Source organism: Chrysochloris asiatica, unplaced genomic scaffold, assembly GCF_000296735.1.
Source record: "Chrysochloris asiatica unplaced genomic scaffold, ChrAsi1.0 scaffold00207, whole genome shotgun sequence".
Lineage (NCBI taxonomy): Eukaryota > Metazoa > Chordata > Mammalia > Afrosoricida > Chrysochloridae > Chrysochloris > Chrysochloris asiatica.
Genome location: NW_006408725.1, coordinates 3,089,485 through 3,107,888, shown reverse-complemented (window position 1 = coordinate 3,107,888; position 18,404 = coordinate 3,089,485). Strand labels below are relative to the sequence as shown.

The window sequence follows — 18,404 nt, the reverse complement described above, 5'->3', positions numbered from 1 at the left end:
AGGTCCAATCAAAACAGCAGCTTCCAAGGGGTCCTACTGGACCAGATACATTCAAGGCAGAGAGGTTATGGCAACTATATTTTTGGATTCCAAAGGAGTTACCTTGAGAGATTTTCTTGAAGAACACAGGATGATCACAGGGCTTATTCTGAAGACGTTTAAAAGAAACTGAAAGTTGTGTTGGTTAGGAAACTTGCCCCGAAGAATTTTTCCATCATGACAATGCATCTGCTCATTCTTGCAGGCTGTCCTGGAGTCCTGGTGTAGCACTATAGGATAAGCTCTGAGCTGCAAGGTCATTTGAACCTCAAGGTAATTGGTTCAGACTAATCAGTTGCTCTGGAAACCCTATACTGGGTCACTGTGAGGCGGTGGGGGGAACTTGTTGGCACTTAAACAACTACAAGGGCTATCCTATGAGAATTTCAGTGGGAAACCTTGCCCCACCCACCCTACAGCCATGATCTTGCCCCTACAAACTTCTTTTTGTTGCTCAAATTCAAAGAATAGTTCAAAGGAACACAACTTGAGTCCCTTGAGGATCCCAATTCTGCTATTTTGACATGGTGTAAATCATCAATGGGCTCAAGCATGGTAACAATTGTGAGGTTGACCCAGGACCGGGCAGTGTTTCATTCTGTTGTGCATAGATTCTCTATGAGTCGATACCGACTGAATGGCACGTAACAGTAACAACAACAAATTGAAGAGAACAGAATATTTCAAGGAAGGGATGTTGTTATTAAGTGCCATCATTTCCAATTCATAGTGATACTATATAGGGTTTCCAAGGAGCAGCTAGTGGATTTAAACTGCCAACATTGCAATTAGTAGTCCAGTGCTTATCCTACAGCATCACACTAAGACTCAGAAGTGCAAAGCCTTAGATGGAGGATGTATTAAGAAATAATAGCTTCATTTTGATATTTTTGTTTAATATAAAGACTGCTATGATTTTGTAACAATACTTTTTGACTCTCCCTTGTTAAGTTATTACATTACAAATGTATCCAGTGGAATTAAATACGATGGTGATCTGATAAGCCTCAACACTAAAAATAAAACAAAACTATGAATATGCTCTTCTTTAGTGACAGGAAATTTGACACTATTTGTCTTCTCTCCGCTAATACTTATTTCTAGTCTATTTTCCCTGTGGAATTTTAACATATTATATTAAAATTGTTTTTAGTTTAAAAATTTAAAAATTAAATTTAAATTAAAAATTGTTTTTAACATATTATGTTAAAAACTTAAACATAATATGTTAAAATGTTTTTAAGCTGGAAGTCTTATTTTAATTACCCTATCATATTTCTTTATAATAAATAAATAGATATTTAAAATAGTTTAATTTGTGAAGCCATAAGTCCCTACATGCTAAAAAATTTTTTTGTTCTTGATTAAGTTTTTATTAAAAATTACTTTTAATAAAACAATTACACAAAATAGCATGGACATAATACAAATTTTGATAAGTAACAAACTTTATATTGAAAAGTCTCTTGAAGATGCATCTCTAAATGAGAAGAGGGGCTTTCTTAATAAAGTTAGATAGGTTCGGCATCAATTCTATTCCTATATTTCACTTTCATAGCTTTGTTGCTGCTGTTGATATAAAGTGCCCTTGAGTCAGTTCCAACTCATAGCAACCCTGTATAGTGTTTCTAAGGAGCAACTGGTGGGTTTGAACTATTGGCCTTGTGGCTAGTCATCCAATGCTTATCCTACAGCACCACCACACCAGGACTCCTTAACCATTGGGAAATTTGATCTATGTGAATGAAGATTTTATTATAGTAATATCTCTCAATTATTTGAACTCCTTCCAAGTTATATGCTCAAATATTACATCATGATTTATCACCAAAGTTTAACCAGTGGTTTAACAACTAACAACTTAATTTCCCTCAATTTTAGTGAGAGAAGCAGGAACCACTGACTTGGAAAAGGGACTTGCCACATTATCATTTGAAGCTTTCAAGTTCTGACTACATATACCAATATTTTAAATTGTCTCTCTTTTGGAACAAAAACATTTTTTTAAACATAGCAGAGCAAGGTCTTATTATTAAAAAAAAAAAAAAGTCTGATTAGTAAGAATACATATGATTTCTTTTATAAAGTGCCAGAAGGAAGTATTCCTAGGCAGATTGACTTTAGGAAAAAATGCATATGGAAGTTGAGAATCTGAAAATAGATTGACTTAAGTCTCTCCTTGTTTGTACACTCCTTGGGAAGTCGTGCACATCTTGGTTTAAAGATTTCTATAGCATCTGGCATGGTACTTTGTGGGTACTGAGTAGAAATATGGTAGTAAGAACAGTTGGTGATACAACACAATTTGAATAGAACTCAGTGGAGTGAAGTTCCCATTAAGGGACTATAATACTTACTGTAGGAGTCCTGGTATGGCACTGTGGGATAATTCACTGAATAGCAAGGTTGGTTTGCACCTCAAGGTCGGTGGTTCAAATTCACCAGCCTCTCCTTGGAAACTCTATACAGGGTTGCTATAAGTCAGAGCCGACTCGATGGCACTTAACAACAACAACAACAAATACTTACTGTGTAAAGCAGCAGTACCATAAATCATAATGCTATCATGCTCACAGTGTCTGGCAATAGTTCCCACAGAGACCAGCAGACTAATGTCTGTTTAGAAGAACACAAAATAGGCCTACTTATCAAAGTCAGTGTTCAGAAACCCCGAAATAAAAATGGGTTAAACTGTATATACAAAGATAACTCCACTATCTTGAGACTTGCACTGGTTTGAGTTGCATCAGTTTGTAGTAAGAGGTACATCAGCACACACATACACTCGCACTCCAGTCTATACACCCCACATCATATCTTTTTATCATCCATCACTACACCATTTTTGTTGTTAAGTGCCATCAAGTCGATTCCGACCCATAGCAACCCTGTATAGGGGTTCCGAGGAGCAGCTGGTGAGCTTGAACCACCAACCTTGCAGTTCAAACAACTTTGCAGTCTAATGCATTGGCCCACAGCACCACACCAGGACTCCATAGCCCATTTGTTGTTGTTGTTATTGTTGTTAGGTGCCATTGAGTTGGTACCAACTCATAGTGACCCTGTATGCTGCCATTTGACCAATCCATCTTGTTGGGGGTCTTCCTCTTTTTCTCTGACCCTCCACTTTACCAAACATGATATTCTTCTCCAGCGATTGGTCCCTCCTGACACTATGTCCGAAGTATGAGAGACGAAGTTTGGCCATCTTGGCCTCTAAGGAGCACTCCGGCTGCACTTCTTCCAAAATGGATCTATTGGTTCTTTTGGCAGCCCATGGCACTTTCAATATTCTCCTCCAACATCGTAACTCAAAAGCATCAATTCTTCTATGGTCTTCCGTATTCACTGTCCAGCTTTTGCATGCATATGAGGTTATTGAAAGTACCATGGCTTGGGTAAGGCACACCTTAGTCCTCAAGCTGACATCTTTGCTCTTTAACACTTTAAAAAGGTCTTTTTTTATTAGCAGATTTGCCTAATGCAATATGTCGTTGATCTCTTGACTACTGCTTCCATGAGTGTAGACAGTTACTAGCCCATAGTAATTAAGAATTTCTATATATGCTAGGATTTATCTCCCCAGCTTTTGCCAGGTGATAGACTGTCTGCCATTGGGAAAGAAGGCTGAATTAGTGGTATTATTGTTGTTGCAGGTTTGATTTTTTTTGTTATGTTTTAGTAACTGTTTCAAATATATGCAAAGTTTAAACAGTCAAAAAAAAATAAAAAAAATAATATCTATACCAAAACGGCTACCACCACCTGCCTGTCAGTTTGGCAAACTGTGGTGGTTTGCCATATTGCTGTTATGCTAAAAGTTCCACTGGTACCAGCAGGGTCACCCATGGTTTCAGTAGAAGCTTCCAGACTGAGACAGTCTAGGAAGAAAGACCTGGTAATCTATTTTCAAAAATTATCTAGTAAAAATCCTGTGGATCACAGCAGAAGATTGTCTGAAGATGAGCCGCCTAGGTTGAAAAGCACTCAAGATATGCAGGGGCAGCAAAATGGATTGGAGTATGCACATACCAATGGTTGGGAAGATGGCTTAGGTCTACATTGCATTCTGTTGTTCCTGGAGTCACCAAAAGTCAGAGCTTACTTGATAGCAACTAATAGCAACATAATTATTAGGAAGTAGGATTTTTTTTTTTTTTTATCATGTTGATTACACATAGATACTAAAAGCAAATTTTCTTGTCTTTGTTTCAGGCTACCTGCCTAAAAGCCAACTGGAACCGGATGATTCAGAGAGTGGTCTTCCGAGCTGCTCACGTCCTTTGCTTCAGTGCTCTGATTTCTGGTAAAGTTTAGGTTTAACCCATCACCTAACTCTGAGTAATTTGGGTGGACCACAATGGGATGGAACAGTGGCAGCAACACCATGCTCACATGTAACAATTGTTTCATTCTGTTGTGTGTAGAGTCGTTATGAATCATAAAAGATTCAATGGCACCTAACAGCTACAACAATACAGAGTCAGTGAGAGAAGTTAAGGATTGTAAGGTGTTAAGGTAGGAGAACACTGCCAGGCATTATTTTAAAAACACCATCATAGTCTAGAAAAGGTTTTAGTCAGAGCTTAAACTGAGATATTCAGAACCTGTTTTTTCTCCTGATGTGGCACTGTAGGATCAGCACTGGACTGCAACCACAAGATCAGTGGTTCAAACACACCAGCTACTTCTTGGAAAGCTTGCAGAAGGTTTCATTATGAGTCGGAACCAACTCAGTGGCACTTAACACTTATCCATTAGGCCCAGTAGATACAGGCCCACAATACTTTTGACGATGGTGACTGTGTGCCACCTAGTCGGTTCCGACTCGTAGTGACCCTGTGTTTGGTTTCCGAGACTATAAATCTTTATGGGAGCAGAAAGCCTCATCTTTGTCCTGTGGAGTAGATTCGAACTACTGACCTTGTGGTTAGCATCCCAGCTCATAATCCATTATGCTACCAGGACTCTTTATAATACTTGTTGTTGTTAAGTGCTGTCAAGTCGGTTCCGACTCATAGTGACCCTGTATAGGGTTTCCAAGGAGCAGCTGGTGAGTTTGAACCACTGACATTGTGGTTCAGTTCTTTTAGAGGTTCACAAAAATGTTTTAATGTCTTTTAAAATAATTTGCTTCTAGGACAAGAAAAATTTTAATATCAACATGTTGTTTTTAGCTGCTATTGAGTTGGTTTTGACTCAAGGCGACCCCATGTGACAGAGTAGAATTGCCCCATAGGGTTTTCTAGGCTATACCCTTTACAGGAGAAGATCTCCAAGTCTTTCTTCTACACAGTTGCTGGGTGGATTGGAACTGCCAACCTTTTGGTTACCAGCCATGCGCTTAATCATTGAGCCACTGGAGCTCCTTATCATATTATTATATTATTCATCTTTACACCAATGCAGCTGTAAAATTTAATTTTTAATATTTTTTTATGGCGGTTGTTGTTGTTAAGTGCCATTGAGTAGGTTCCAACTCATAGTGACCCTGTATAGGGTTTCTGAGGAGTGACTGGTGAGTTTGAACTGCCAATCTTGTAGTTCAAACTGACCTTATGGTCCAGTGCTTTATCCTACAGCGCCACACCAGGCTATTGTCTACCAAAGTCGTATTGTAGCCCTGGTCATATCAGAATTTGTGGCATAAAGTTTTAAGGAAAAACAGTATTATAAAAGTGTCAGAGGGAGGGACAAACATGGCTGACCCAGCAACAGAGGAGCAGGTTGAATAAGAACACAGATTTATAAACAGGAAAAGGAGCCATTTCCAGGCTTGATTGCTTGCATTGTACACCACTTCACAAAGGAACTGGCCTCTTTGGCCCCAGTGAGCTCCCACTGACTACAATAACAATCTTTTGCGTCCTTGTGCTCTTTATACGTTTGAAAGGCACATTCTTTATGTATTTGCTATCACAAACATGTGTAAAGAAGAACTGTTTTAACAAGTGAGTAAGCAGTCATGGAGGAAGTCATTAATCAGAGAGAAACAACCAGGAGGAAAGGAATGAGTGGAAAACAGCAAATCAGGGGATCTTCTTTGAAGCCTGGCTTTGCCATTAACTGGCTGTGTTTCCCTTATTCAATAAGCATTTCTTGAACACCTATTCCTAAGGGCCAAGCTCCATGCAGGGTACTAAGAATCTAGAGCTAAAAAGAGCCTGTTTTCAGGGATGCACATTTAGTAGGTATGCACAAAGTCATATAAATAGACATTACAATCATGGCCACAGTGGCTCTGGAGCAGATATGACACACAGAAGCCTGAAGGAAGTCAACCTGGGGTGTCATGGAGAGTGGTGATGGTGGTGGTTATGTGCCATGGAGTTGGTTCATACTCATAGCGACACTGCATAGGGTTTCTGAGGCTGTAAATCTTTACAGGAGCAGAAAGCCTCATCTTTCTCCCACGGAACAGCTGATAGTTTCGAACTGCTGACTTTGAGGTTAGCAGCCTGACTCATAACCGCTATGTTACCAGAGCTCCTTTCATGGAGAGTACGAAGGGTAAAAGTTTACCAGGTCTAAAGTGAGGAGGGCAGTCAAGATAGCAGGAACAGCTTGGGCAAAGGCTTATAAGTGGGTGCTCTGTTTCACTAAGAAACTAAAAGTGGCAGACAATGAGACTAGGCTAGGAGGTGGGCTTTGGGTCATAAAGCATCTTATTTTCCTTACTAAAGCTAGAACCCATAAGGAGCTCTGGTAGCGTCGTGGTTACGAATCGGGCTATTAACCTTAGGGTCAGCAGTCCGAAACTACCAGCTGTTCCACGGGAGAAAGAGGAGGCTTTCTGCTCCTGTAAAAATTTACAGCCTCGTACACCCCGTACAGAGTCACTATGAGTCAGAACCGACTCCACGGCACATAACAACAACAAAGCTAGAACCTGTAGATCTGAGGCAGCCATCAAGACATTTTATGTGCTATTTAACTTGGGCTTGAGCAAATTACTTAATATGCCTCCTTCTTTGAATCAAGAGTCCCTGGGTAGTACCAAGCGTCTCACCAAAAGACTGGTGGTTTAAATGCACTTAGAAGAAAGATAATATCATCTACTTCTGTAGCTCACAACTACTGAAAACCCTGTGGAGTACAGTCCTATTCTGACCCATGTGTGGTTGCCATAAATTGGAATCAACTCAACAACGGTTGGTTGGGTTTGGTTTCATTGGGGTAGAGTCAACTTGACAACTGGTTTGCTTAGGTCTTGGTGATTTGTAAAAGATGGCAATTAGATTCAATTACCTCTGAGTTTCCTTCCAACTCTGTTAAATTATGATTCTAAATCTTCAATGCCAAACATTCTCAGAAAAGGTTATTTCCTCTGATGACTTCATGTACACCTTAATGAAATATATAAATCTACTCTTTTTCCTTAAAACTGTATTAAATAAAACATGAATATTTTGAATATTTGTCTTCTGGCCAGAAAGTCATCTGACTACACAGAAGTATACTTATAACAATCACAGCTTCCCTCTGGTTTGAGTTGCTAACCTGGTACCCACTCTCGCTTATTCTAGAACTAATGAACCAGGGAGAAGTGGAAGCATGGACCTATCATTACAGCACAAAAGCATACCCATGGAATATTTCCCGGGCATTCTGCCAGAAGTACTACACAGATTTAGTGGCCATCCAGAATAAAAATGAAATCGCCCACCTCAATGATGTCATACCCTACTACAACTCTTACTACTGGATTGGCATCCGAAAAATAGATAATGTTTGGACTTGGGTGGGGACCAAAAAAACTCTCACTGAGGATGCCGAGAACTGGGCTGACAATGAGCCCAACAACAAGCGGAACAACCAGGACTGCGTGGAAATCTACATCAAGAGCTCGTCAGCCCCTGGCAAGTGGAATGATGAACCCTGCTGGAGAAGAAAGCGAGCGTTGTGCTATACCGGTAAGGCCTCTCTTAAAAACCAGTTTCCACGGAGTCAACTCTGACTCATGGTGACTATGTGTGTCTCAGCAGAACTGTGCTCTATAGGGGTAGCTAACTTTTTAAAATCACAGGCTTTTCTTCTGAGGTGACTCCGTGTGGACTCAAACCTCCTGCCTTTTGTTGTTGTTGTTATGTGCTGTGGTTTCCGAGGCTGTAAATCTTTACAGAAGCAGAGACCCTCTTCTTTCTCCTGCAGAACAGCTGGTAGTTTCAAACTGCTGACCTTGAGGTTCGCAGCCTGATTTGCAACCACGATGCTACCAGAGCATTATACCACACAGGGACACCAAGGTTTTCTCTACTCCCCTGAATCTTGTCCTTTCAGTCTTTAATGACTTTAAAATAATTGATTGAAATATTCACTGAGTCAATTTAGTGGAGTCACAAAATCAGGAAGATGAAAACAAGTGAACTGTTAGCATTTTCTGTCTAGTTGATTCTGACTCACAGCGACTGTATGGAACAGTGTGGAACTGCCTCAAAGAGTAGGCTGCCATCTTAATGGAAGCTGCCTGTCTCATCTCTCTCCATTGGAGCATTTGGTAGGTTTGAACTGCCAGCCTTTTGGTTAGCACCCAAACTCTTTAATCACTATGTCACCAGCTAAACTGTTGGTAGGTATTTATTGAGCACCTTGAAGGATATCAGATCAGGATTAGAGAAAAGTGGCCTTCTGAAACTAAAAGGAGATTTTAATATCCAACCCACCCTTTTATACCTGATGACATGGAAGCTTAGGGAGTTTTTGTTTCTCAAGGTCCTGTAGCAGGGCAGAAGGAAAGTTAGGGCTAGTCACCAGTCTTCTAAATTTTAAGTCCAGAGCTTTGTAAGCCACAAGGACGGTGGTTCAAACCCACCAGCTGCTCCTAGGAAACCCTATACAAGGTCTCTATGAGTCAGAACTGACTTGACAGCATATAACAGCAATAGTAACAACATAGCTTAGCAGATTCCTGGTGTGGTGCTGTAGGATCGGCACTAGACTGTGAACCACAATGCTAGCAGTTCAAATTCACTAGCTGCTCCTTGGAAACCCTATACAGGGTTGCCATGAGTTGGAACCGACTCAATGGCACTTAACAAGAACAATGCCCTAGTATCGGAGTCCTGGTGGCATAGTGGGTTATGCGTTGGGCTGCTGACCAGAAGGTCAGTAGTTTGAATCCACCAGCTGCTCTGCAGGAGAAAGATGAGGCATTGTGCTCCCTTAAAGATTTATAGCCTCAAAAACCCTGTACAGGGTAGCTATGACTTAGAGAACCAACTCAGTGGTACACAACAACCGCACTATGCCCTAGTATAAGAGAGAGTGGAGACAAGGAAATAGCATGGAAGATGTGGACCAAACCTCTACCTTCCAGTTACTGATGCTTTTGGTGTCTTCTCTTAATGAAGAAACGTTTCCAAGTGTTTTATATAGCTTCATCACACTCATGGGCTTATTCACTGGAACATTCCTCCTGCAGGTGCTTGCATGGCTTATAGAACTATGCTGATGCTGCTATTGTATGCCATCAAGTTGGTTCCAACCTATAAAGACCCTGTATAGGGTTTCCAAGGAACGGCTGGTGAGCTTGAACTGCCGACCTTGTAGTTCAAACTGACTTTGCAATCCAATGCATTAACCCACAGTGCTAAACCAGGACTATAGTATCTCAAAATTGAGAGGAAACTTAGAAATCATCTAATACAACTCTCTCTGTGGTATATGGATTTCCTCTTGTAATTACCCCAAAGACCCACTGGACTGGGAACCACAAGGTCTGCAGTTCAAGTCCACTAACTACTCCATGGAAAGAAGATGAGGCTTTCTGTTCCTGACTCAGGTTTAAAGGCTTGGAAACCCTATATACAAGGTCACTGTGAGTCAGAACCGACTCAATGGCACTTAACAACAGAATCGATTCAGGATTTAGATCATATCTGTGTGATCCCCAATCTGGTTCTTAACTCCTGTGGTGTAACACCTGTTACAGTGCCTTCTGTAATAATCCAACTTGAAGAGTACTCTTGATTAAAAGGAGCTCTGGTAGCATAGTGGTTACAAGTTGGGCTGCTAACCTCAAGGTCAGCAGTTCAAAACTACCAGCTGTTCTACAGGAGGAAGATGAGACTTTCTATTCCCACAAAGATTTACAGCTTCAGAAACCCTATACAGGGTCTCTAAGAGTTGGAACCGACTCCATGGCACACAGCCACTACCACCACCACCACCTTCACTTCATAAAAATGAGCACCTGTTTTTTACCACAGAGAAGAGTTTCTCAGTCCACACATCTACCAATGGCTCCTTTTATCCCTCCGTGTCCACAAAGAGCAACTCCCTCTTTAGAAAACAGTAAACGTACCACAGAAATGGGAGTTCATGTAATACCTCCAGTAGGCTCCCACGATAGCTTTCTCCGGGATAAGCTAGCTTTCTGGAGGACCTATTGGTCTTTGCTGCCTGGCTAACTCAGTCCTACCCAAGTAGGTCTGAGTCTGTGACTTGGAACAACATCTCCTACAAATGCCTATGATTCTGACTCTTCCACATCCATTCAGCCTCCTGCCAGGACATGTCCTGCAGCAAGCAAGGAGAATGCATTGAGACCATCGGAAACTACACCTGCACCTGCTACCCTGGATTCTATGGATCAGGATGTGAATACGGTGAGGGCATCATCTTGTTGATATTACTTTGGCCTTTGGTGTTGTGCTAAAGATGGTGCAAGGGTATAAATGATACAGAGACTTTCTGATGGGTGAAGGCTAGTCCCAGGCACCCTCAGTGCTATGTTTGCTCGTCCCCCTCAATGGTTCCTAGATACACACTCTGGATAAGATCTTGCATCCTTGGAGAGAACATTTGCACATAAAAATCTCATGAAGGAAAAGGGAAACATGAAGCATACCAAAGAGAATCCATGTTTGAACTAAATGCCAGTGAAACCATGGTTATTTCCCCAAATGTACCCAATACCAAGAGACCAAGTAAAGATGGATGGATTGGGCTAGAACCTAGGAAGATGAAGTGAAGCAGTTAATACAGATAATACAGCAAATGTTACCTTGTTTTTATGTCTACAATGGGGGGGGAAAAACACAATATTTTATCTCTTGCAGTGACGGAGTGTGGAGAACTGGATCTACCTCAATACGTGCTTATGAACTGCAGCCATCCGCTGGGAAACTTCGCCTTCAACTCACAGTGCAGCTTCCACTGCACAGAAGGGTACACACTGAAGGGACCCAGTACACTAGAATGCTTGGCTTCTGGAAACTGGACAAATAGACTCCCACAGTGTGTAGGTGTGTAGTCCGTATTCTTTCTAGCCTCTCTGACAGCCAGAATTTCAAGAAAAAGAATTTTTCACCACTAAAAAATGTGATAAATAATGAGGATGCACTTCGGATGGAAAATTCAGGTTATCTCTATTGCCTGTCAATCAGAGTAGCTATGTTTTTGTTTTTTGTTTTTTATTATTATTATAAAAATACAGATAACAATAGTTGCCAGTCAGCATCTGTCACTTGTAACAGTTCGGTGCTGCCAATGACATCAATGATGTTGTACGGCCTTCACCAATAACCACTGCCATATTTTCCATTCCCATAAGCAAGCTCAATGTGAGCTAGGAAAAGGTTTCCCTTGTTCCCCTTTCGATTTTCCCTGGTAGTGGTGGAGTCGGTTCTGACTCATAGGGTTTCTGTGGCTGTAAATCTATACAAGAGCAGAAAGCTTCATCTTTCTCCTGTGGAACAGCTGGTAGTTTAGAATTACTGATGATGAGATTAACAGCCTAACTTATAACCACTACCCTACCAGAGGTCCTTTTTGCCCTGGTAACCACTGTTAAACTCTGATGTTTATTACATTTGTCTATTCTTCATATGTTTCATCTTAGTGAAATTACACATTTCCTTTGAGTGCCGTATTCTACTCAGCATAATGCTTTCTGGTGTGACGCTGCAAGGTCGGCGATTCAAGTTCACCAACTACTCCTCAGAAACACAATACAGGGTCCCTATGAGTCAGAACTGACTCAGTGGGTCTTAACAACAACACGGTGCTTTTAAGGATCAAGAGTAATGTTCATTTTGATTTACATGGTATTTTGTATCTGCAAAGTGAGGTAATCGATTTAATTCTTTCTTTGCAGGTAAAGGCATTAGAAAAATATCCTTTCTGCCTTGTTAGTTGCAAATTAAACAACAAAATAATGAGGAGTTAGGCATTATATATTATTAATCTAAATTTTTACCTGTGTTTTAAAAATGTAAGTGAAACTTCTAACTGCTCTGAAAAGGTTTGCATTAGAAGTTCCTAGATAGAATGGGAGGAAAATGTGGAACAAAACTCAAAATGATAAACAAAGAGCAGGCCTACTGGTCAGATGGAGTCCTGATGTGGCAATGTAGGATAAGCACTGAACTGCTAACCACAGGTTGGTGGTTCAGACTCACCAGGCACTCCTCAGAAGCCCTATACAGGATAGCTATGAGTTGGAACTGACTCGATGGCTCTTAAAAAGAATAACAACAACAGATTGGACAGAGATTTATGGAACCTTGAGACTATGAACCTTAGTCACTCTTCAGGTCTGGCACTGAACTCACCTCTCTGGTTCAATTTTCAGTCAAAAACTCGATCTCTAAGAGGAACCAGGAACCATAGGGGCCCTGGGAGAATAGTGGATTACGAACCGGGCTGCTAATTGCAAGGTCAGCAGTTCGAATCTACCAGTCGCTCTGCTGGAGAAAGATAAGGCTTTCTACACCCGTAAAGATTTCCAGCTCCAGAAACCCGATACAGAGTTGCTATGTGTCAGAACCAACTCAGTGGCACACAGCCATCACTATCATGAGGAACCATCTGTTGTTGTTAAGTGTTGTCACTAGCAACCCAGTATAGGGTTTATGAGTCCTGGTGTGGCATTGTAGGATAATGCACTGGACCAAAAGGTCCATTTGAATCACAAGGTTAGCAGTTTGAATTCACCAGCTGTTCCTCAGAAATCCTATCCAGGGTAGCTATGAGTCAGAACCTACTTGATGGCACTTAACAACAAACACCAACAACATCGAGTTTCTGAGGACTGGTTGGTGGGTCTGAACTGCCAACCTTCTGTGCAAACCGACCTTGTGATCCAGTGCATTATCCTATAGTGCCACATCGTAACACTAGTGAAATATGCACAGCTCAGAATAGTGAACCATTTGGAGTTAAAAAGGCAGCGTTTACCCAAGGACAAACAAAGTCAAAGAGTTAGGAAAGGAGGAGGAATAGAAACAAGAAACAGGGGAAGTGGGATAAGTGTTGTAACAGTGAGGAGATCGCAATCAATGAGCTGAAACAAAATACATACGAAATGTTGGGTGTAAAATCCACAATCTGCTCTGTAAACCTACATCCAATTCACAATAAAAAGTTTTTTTGTGAAAAGTGAGCACATTTGGATCTTTCCAACCATCTACTTGAAAGTGTCATTTAACCGCCCAAGTCCATCACCAGGCCTGTCACTTTGGGAAAATCCAGTTATTGCAGAATTCCAAAGCTTCCAAGGTACTGGCCACACCCTATATGACATTGTATGACATTGCTCTCTGGTTGTTTACAGCCACTCAGTGTCCCCCCATGAAGACTCCTGAACAAGGAAGCATGACTTGTCTTCACTCTGCAAAAGACGTCCAGCAGCAGTCCAGCTGCAGCTTCCGTTGTGATGAGGGGTTCATGCTAGTTGGGTCAGAGGAGGTGCAGTGCACTGCCTCTGGGGTGTGGACAGCCCCAGCCCCCGTGTGTACAGGTGAGTTCCCAACAGTTGGGGAACTGCAATGACCACTGCCCCCAACCCTTTCTGGGTGTACAGGTGAAACTGTTCCACTTCTGGAGAAGCTGGCCTGAATTGCCAAAGTTTGACTCTTTTTGTAACCTCAACTAGACTGAGTACATCTGGAAGAGAAAATGAGAGGTTCCTGGAAAACAAGATGCTGATTTTACTGTAAACAAAATAAGTCCTCCTTACCCCAAAGCAGTAGTTGTTGGTGGCGGTTGTGTGCCACCAAATTGGTTCCAACTCATAGTGACCTTGTATAGGGTTTCCAAGGCTGTAAATCTTTATGGGAGCAGAAAGTCTCATCTTTCTCCTTCGGAGTGACTGATTTAAACTGCTGACCTTGCAGTTAGCAGTCCAGCTCTTAATCAACTATACTACCAAGGCTCCTTCTAAAGCAGTTGAAATAACCTAATTACTTGACTCATATCATATGTGAGGGGAAAAAGATGAAATGTACATCTACATCTGTAAGGAAATACTAAAAGACCTATGTTGTTGTTGTTGTTGTGAAGTTCTATTGAGACAATCCTGATTCATAGCGACCCTGTATAGGGTTTCCAAGGAGCGGTTAGTGGGTTTGAACCACCAACCTTGTGGTTAGTAGTCTAGTGCTGATCCTACAATGCTCCAGAAGACCTATAGGGACAGGTTTGTAGTAATGCAGTAGATAGAAGATATTCAAAATAAATCTTAGAAAAATCTGTGTATATGAGAGATTTGGGTCACTTTAGGACAGGCTGGTGCTCTAAGTCTGGACAAATGTCTCTAGGAGCTTAGGACTTCCTTGCTTCACCTCCAGCTGTGTCTTTTTCATTGTCCTTGGTTGTTCTCCCCAGATGTGCAGTGTTAGCTCCTAGAAGCCCCCAAGCAAATGAACCATGGGTTATGCTGATCCTTTTGCTGCCTTTGCTTGCATACGGTTCCTGCTGTAATTTGAGTTCTAACCTGGCTACTGAGTGAGGGACTCAGACACCCTCCACTGCACTGTCCCTGGCCAGCGGACTGCACCCATGCTGGCCTGTGAGGGTAGGGCTTCCATTTAGCAACCCCCAACCCATAGGAAGGAGATGGGGCATAGTGTAAAGACCAAGGTCTTTTAAAATTAGGGTGACATCCTCCACTGGCTCTGTGACCCTGGAGCAAGATGGTCCACTTCCAGGAAGCATGATTTTCTCATCTATGAAATGGAACTAAGAATTGCAGGGTGCTTTCGTGAGGTTTAAGTATATAGAATGCATATATTACAACAAATTACATTTGTCATTGTTGTTAACTGCTGTCAAGTCAGTTCTGACTCATAGCAACCATGCAGAGGGTTTTCAAGGAGCGACTGGCGGGCTTGAACAGCCGATCTTGTGGTTCGCAGTCTAGTGCTGATCCTACAGCACCATACCAGGAATCCTACAATTAAATAGCAAGTGTAAAGTACCCTATATAGGGTCGCTATGAGTTGGAACCAACTTAGTGGCACTTAACAACAACAACAACAAATAAAATACCTAGCATAGAGCTAGAATCCTGTAAACTGTATTTGTGTTTCTTTTTTTCCCTTTCCTGTTCCTCTGGCATGTAAAAGGTATAGGACCTAAACCTGAGAGGAAGTCAAAGTATTACTATTAGGGAAGAATGAGATTCCTTATCATAGCTTACAAAAATAGGCTTTGACAAAGGAGCAAAGGAACACTGAATTGAAAAGGAGTCTATGATGCAACTCTAGACAATTGCATAACACCATGAATCTGAATTCTGTGCAGTTACCCCACACCCTCTTGTATAAAGCAGAGATGGGGGTGGAGAAGTGAGAATTTGAAGGTAGGATCAGGGAATTCCCTGGACACCCAGACTAAAAGCCCAACTCTGCTCCTATCTACCTATGAGACTTTAGGGACGTCACAACATCTCCAAATGAAACACGGTGGCTCCATACAATAAGCACTGGACTGTGAACCACAAGGTCGCTATTCCATGGGAGAAAGTTGAGGCTTGGAGTCCTGGTGTGGTGCTGTAGGATAAGTACTGGACCACAAGGTCAGTTTGAACCACAAAGTCAGTGGTTCAAACTCACCAGCGGCTCCTTGGAAACCCTACACAGGGTTCCCATGAGTCAGAACAAATTTGATGGCACTTAACAACAATGACGACGTTAAGAGAGAAGCACTAGAGAATCTTTTGTTGCAAAATGACCTGAGTCTGTAAAAACCTGAGGTCAAACCCAGGGTGCACACAGAATTATAGAAGAAAGGGTAGTCTTTATACTTTGTAAAACCCAAACAACGTCCTGGAAATGGTATGTTTCATTCAAGGAAGAGCAAGAGGAAATCAGTTCTTTTGAGAACTGAGGTCTCATAATTATCCTCAGGAACTCAACTTGGACTGCACTCACTTGGCAATTGAAGTATGATTATGATGATGTACTATATTTCAGAGACAAGGCTTATTGGGGACCACTTAGATGGTATGGTCATAAGGTGCCAACAATAATCCACATGGTCCCATAAGTCTAATGCTTTCCAATTCTTTTCAGATCAGATTCCACAAATAATATCCATAAGTGTTTCGTGAGCATTTTCTATGTACTATCCACTGTTCTGCTGTCTCCAAACCTTCAAGGAGACTGTGGTGTGCTTAGGAATAATAGCGGAGTATGAACCAGACAAGAGCAGAGGCTGTGGGCGGACACTGGAGGGGTTCCAGCACATCTTGGAGTGGGCAGGGAAAGCTTCCTAGGAGAGTGAAATCTAAACTGAGACCTGAAGCGGGGCATGGGAAGGTGTTCTAGACAGAACTTTTGGGAAAAAAAGCAGATTTAAAGTTCTGTAGATATCAACAATGTGGGTAGAAAATATGTGGCATTTCCTAGAGAACTCTTCTGAGAAAGAACCAGGCTTTTCTTTACATTACCTGATTTCAGACAGTAACTTTTCCATTTAGCTATTGCATGTGACCCAATGGAGAGTCCAGTCCATGGAAGTATGGATTGCTCTGCATCCCCAAGAGAAGTTCATTACAACACCAGCTGTAGCTTCCATTGTTCTGAGGGTTTCCTGCTGAGAGGAGCCAAGATGGTTCGGTGTTCTGAGCTGGGACAGTGGACGGCGCCAGCCCCTGTCTGTCAAGGTACAGTGATACTGACATGTCCCTTCTGTCCCTAGAAGTCCAGCAGAAGATGGGCATCTTCATTTAATACTGTCATTCATGTATCCATCAGACACTCCCTGAGAATCTATTATGAGCCAGGAATGAAATAGTGAGCAAAGCCACTCTTAGACCCAACATGGTCATTACAGCATACTCAAGGCAAGAGTTGCGTTGACTGACATGCATGGGATAGGTTGGTCTGAAGGAGGTGGGGGGAAAAGAATGGTACACGAAGAACAACACAGAAGGGAGGAAGAGTAATGAAAGAGGCACCTAGTTCTGGTTCTGTCATTTCCTGTCAACAAGCTTTTAATCTCTCTGAGGCTCAGTGTAAAACGAGGGTACAATTACTTGTATGCAGGGCAGGGATGATTCAGTAATAGAATTCTCACCCTCCATGTGGGAGACCTGGACCAATGCCCCTCACGCATGGCAGTTTGAGGCTTGTGTGTTGTTAGGATTCTGAACAGGCTTCAGCGGAGCTTCCAGACTAAAATGGGCTAGGAAGAAGTGCCTGGTGATCAGTTTCTGAAAACCCAGAGGGTTACAGTAGTCTGATTCCATTGTACCTGGGATCATTCTGATCTATCCACCCACTGCCATAGAATTAATTCCCACTCATAGTAACCCTGTCAGACAGAGTAGAACTGTCCCATAGGGTTTCTGAGGCTGTAAATCTTTATAAGCGCACACTGCCACATCTTTCTTCCGTGAAGCGATTGGTGGGTTCCAATAGCCAACTTTTTAACATCCGCAAGTTTTACCACTATGCCATCATGATTTCTATAAGATGATTATTTTTCAATATCTCATGTTTTCAATATTTATTCTTATAGAATAACTAAGGCATAAGGAGGTCACTAATTTACAAGGATTACCCCACAAAGAAGTGGGGTAATACCAGCTATTCATGTTGCCATTTACTGGGAGCCCCGGGTAACTTATGACTAAGTTTCGTCTTACTTAAGTGAATTCATGAAGTAAGAGATTGCTGTGGAACAGATAGTAAGACTTAGTGAAGGCAAAGTAGTGCATTGTAGATGTCTCATCTGGGACACAAAGGTACAGGGAACCATTTGACAGGAACCATAAGGGATCATTCAAGCCATCCTTAGTTCCAGGCAAAAAATTTCCAGAACAGATATTGGATGCTCCCTTAAGCATTTAAAGATGTGGTCCTAATGTCTCTCTTGATAAGCCTTCCTACTGCTTTCTACTTTGACAGTCAGGGTCTGCATTAAATGCATAATTTTAATAATATTATCATGATTACTATTACTACTCCTATTAGTAATAATAATGATAATAGCACATTTTCTCTTTTACAAACAATGTTTTGGTAAAATCTTTGAACTGATTTGCTCTTGCATGATATAGTAATTAAGTGACACTTTTATCCTCCTCCAGGCTAAACAATCCCAATCTGCTCTTGGTACTAGAAAAGATTAGGGGTCAA

The 18,404-nt window shown here is 41.6% G+C and overlaps 1 protein-coding gene across 1 annotated transcript in view; it reads left to right on the top strand.

The window, feature by feature from the left end:
• SELP (selectin P (granule membrane protein 140kDa, antigen CD62)) overlaps window positions 1–18,404 on the top strand; it is a 133,713-nt gene that overhangs the window by 89,846 nt on the left and 25,463 nt on the right. Inside the window, exons 3-8 of the mRNA XM_006872655.1 lie at window positions 4,255–4,345; window positions 7,566–7,952; window positions 10,539–10,646; window positions 11,100–11,285; window positions 13,595–13,780; window positions 16,742–16,927. Of these exons, the coding sequence (XP_006872717.1) occupies window positions 4,255–4,345; window positions 7,566–7,952; window positions 10,539–10,646; window positions 11,100–11,285; window positions 13,595–13,780; window positions 16,742–16,927 (1,144 nt within the window). The remainder of the gene's footprint in view (window positions 1–4,254; window positions 4,346–7,565; window positions 7,953–10,538; window positions 10,647–11,099; window positions 11,286–13,594; window positions 13,781–16,741; window positions 16,928–18,404) is intronic.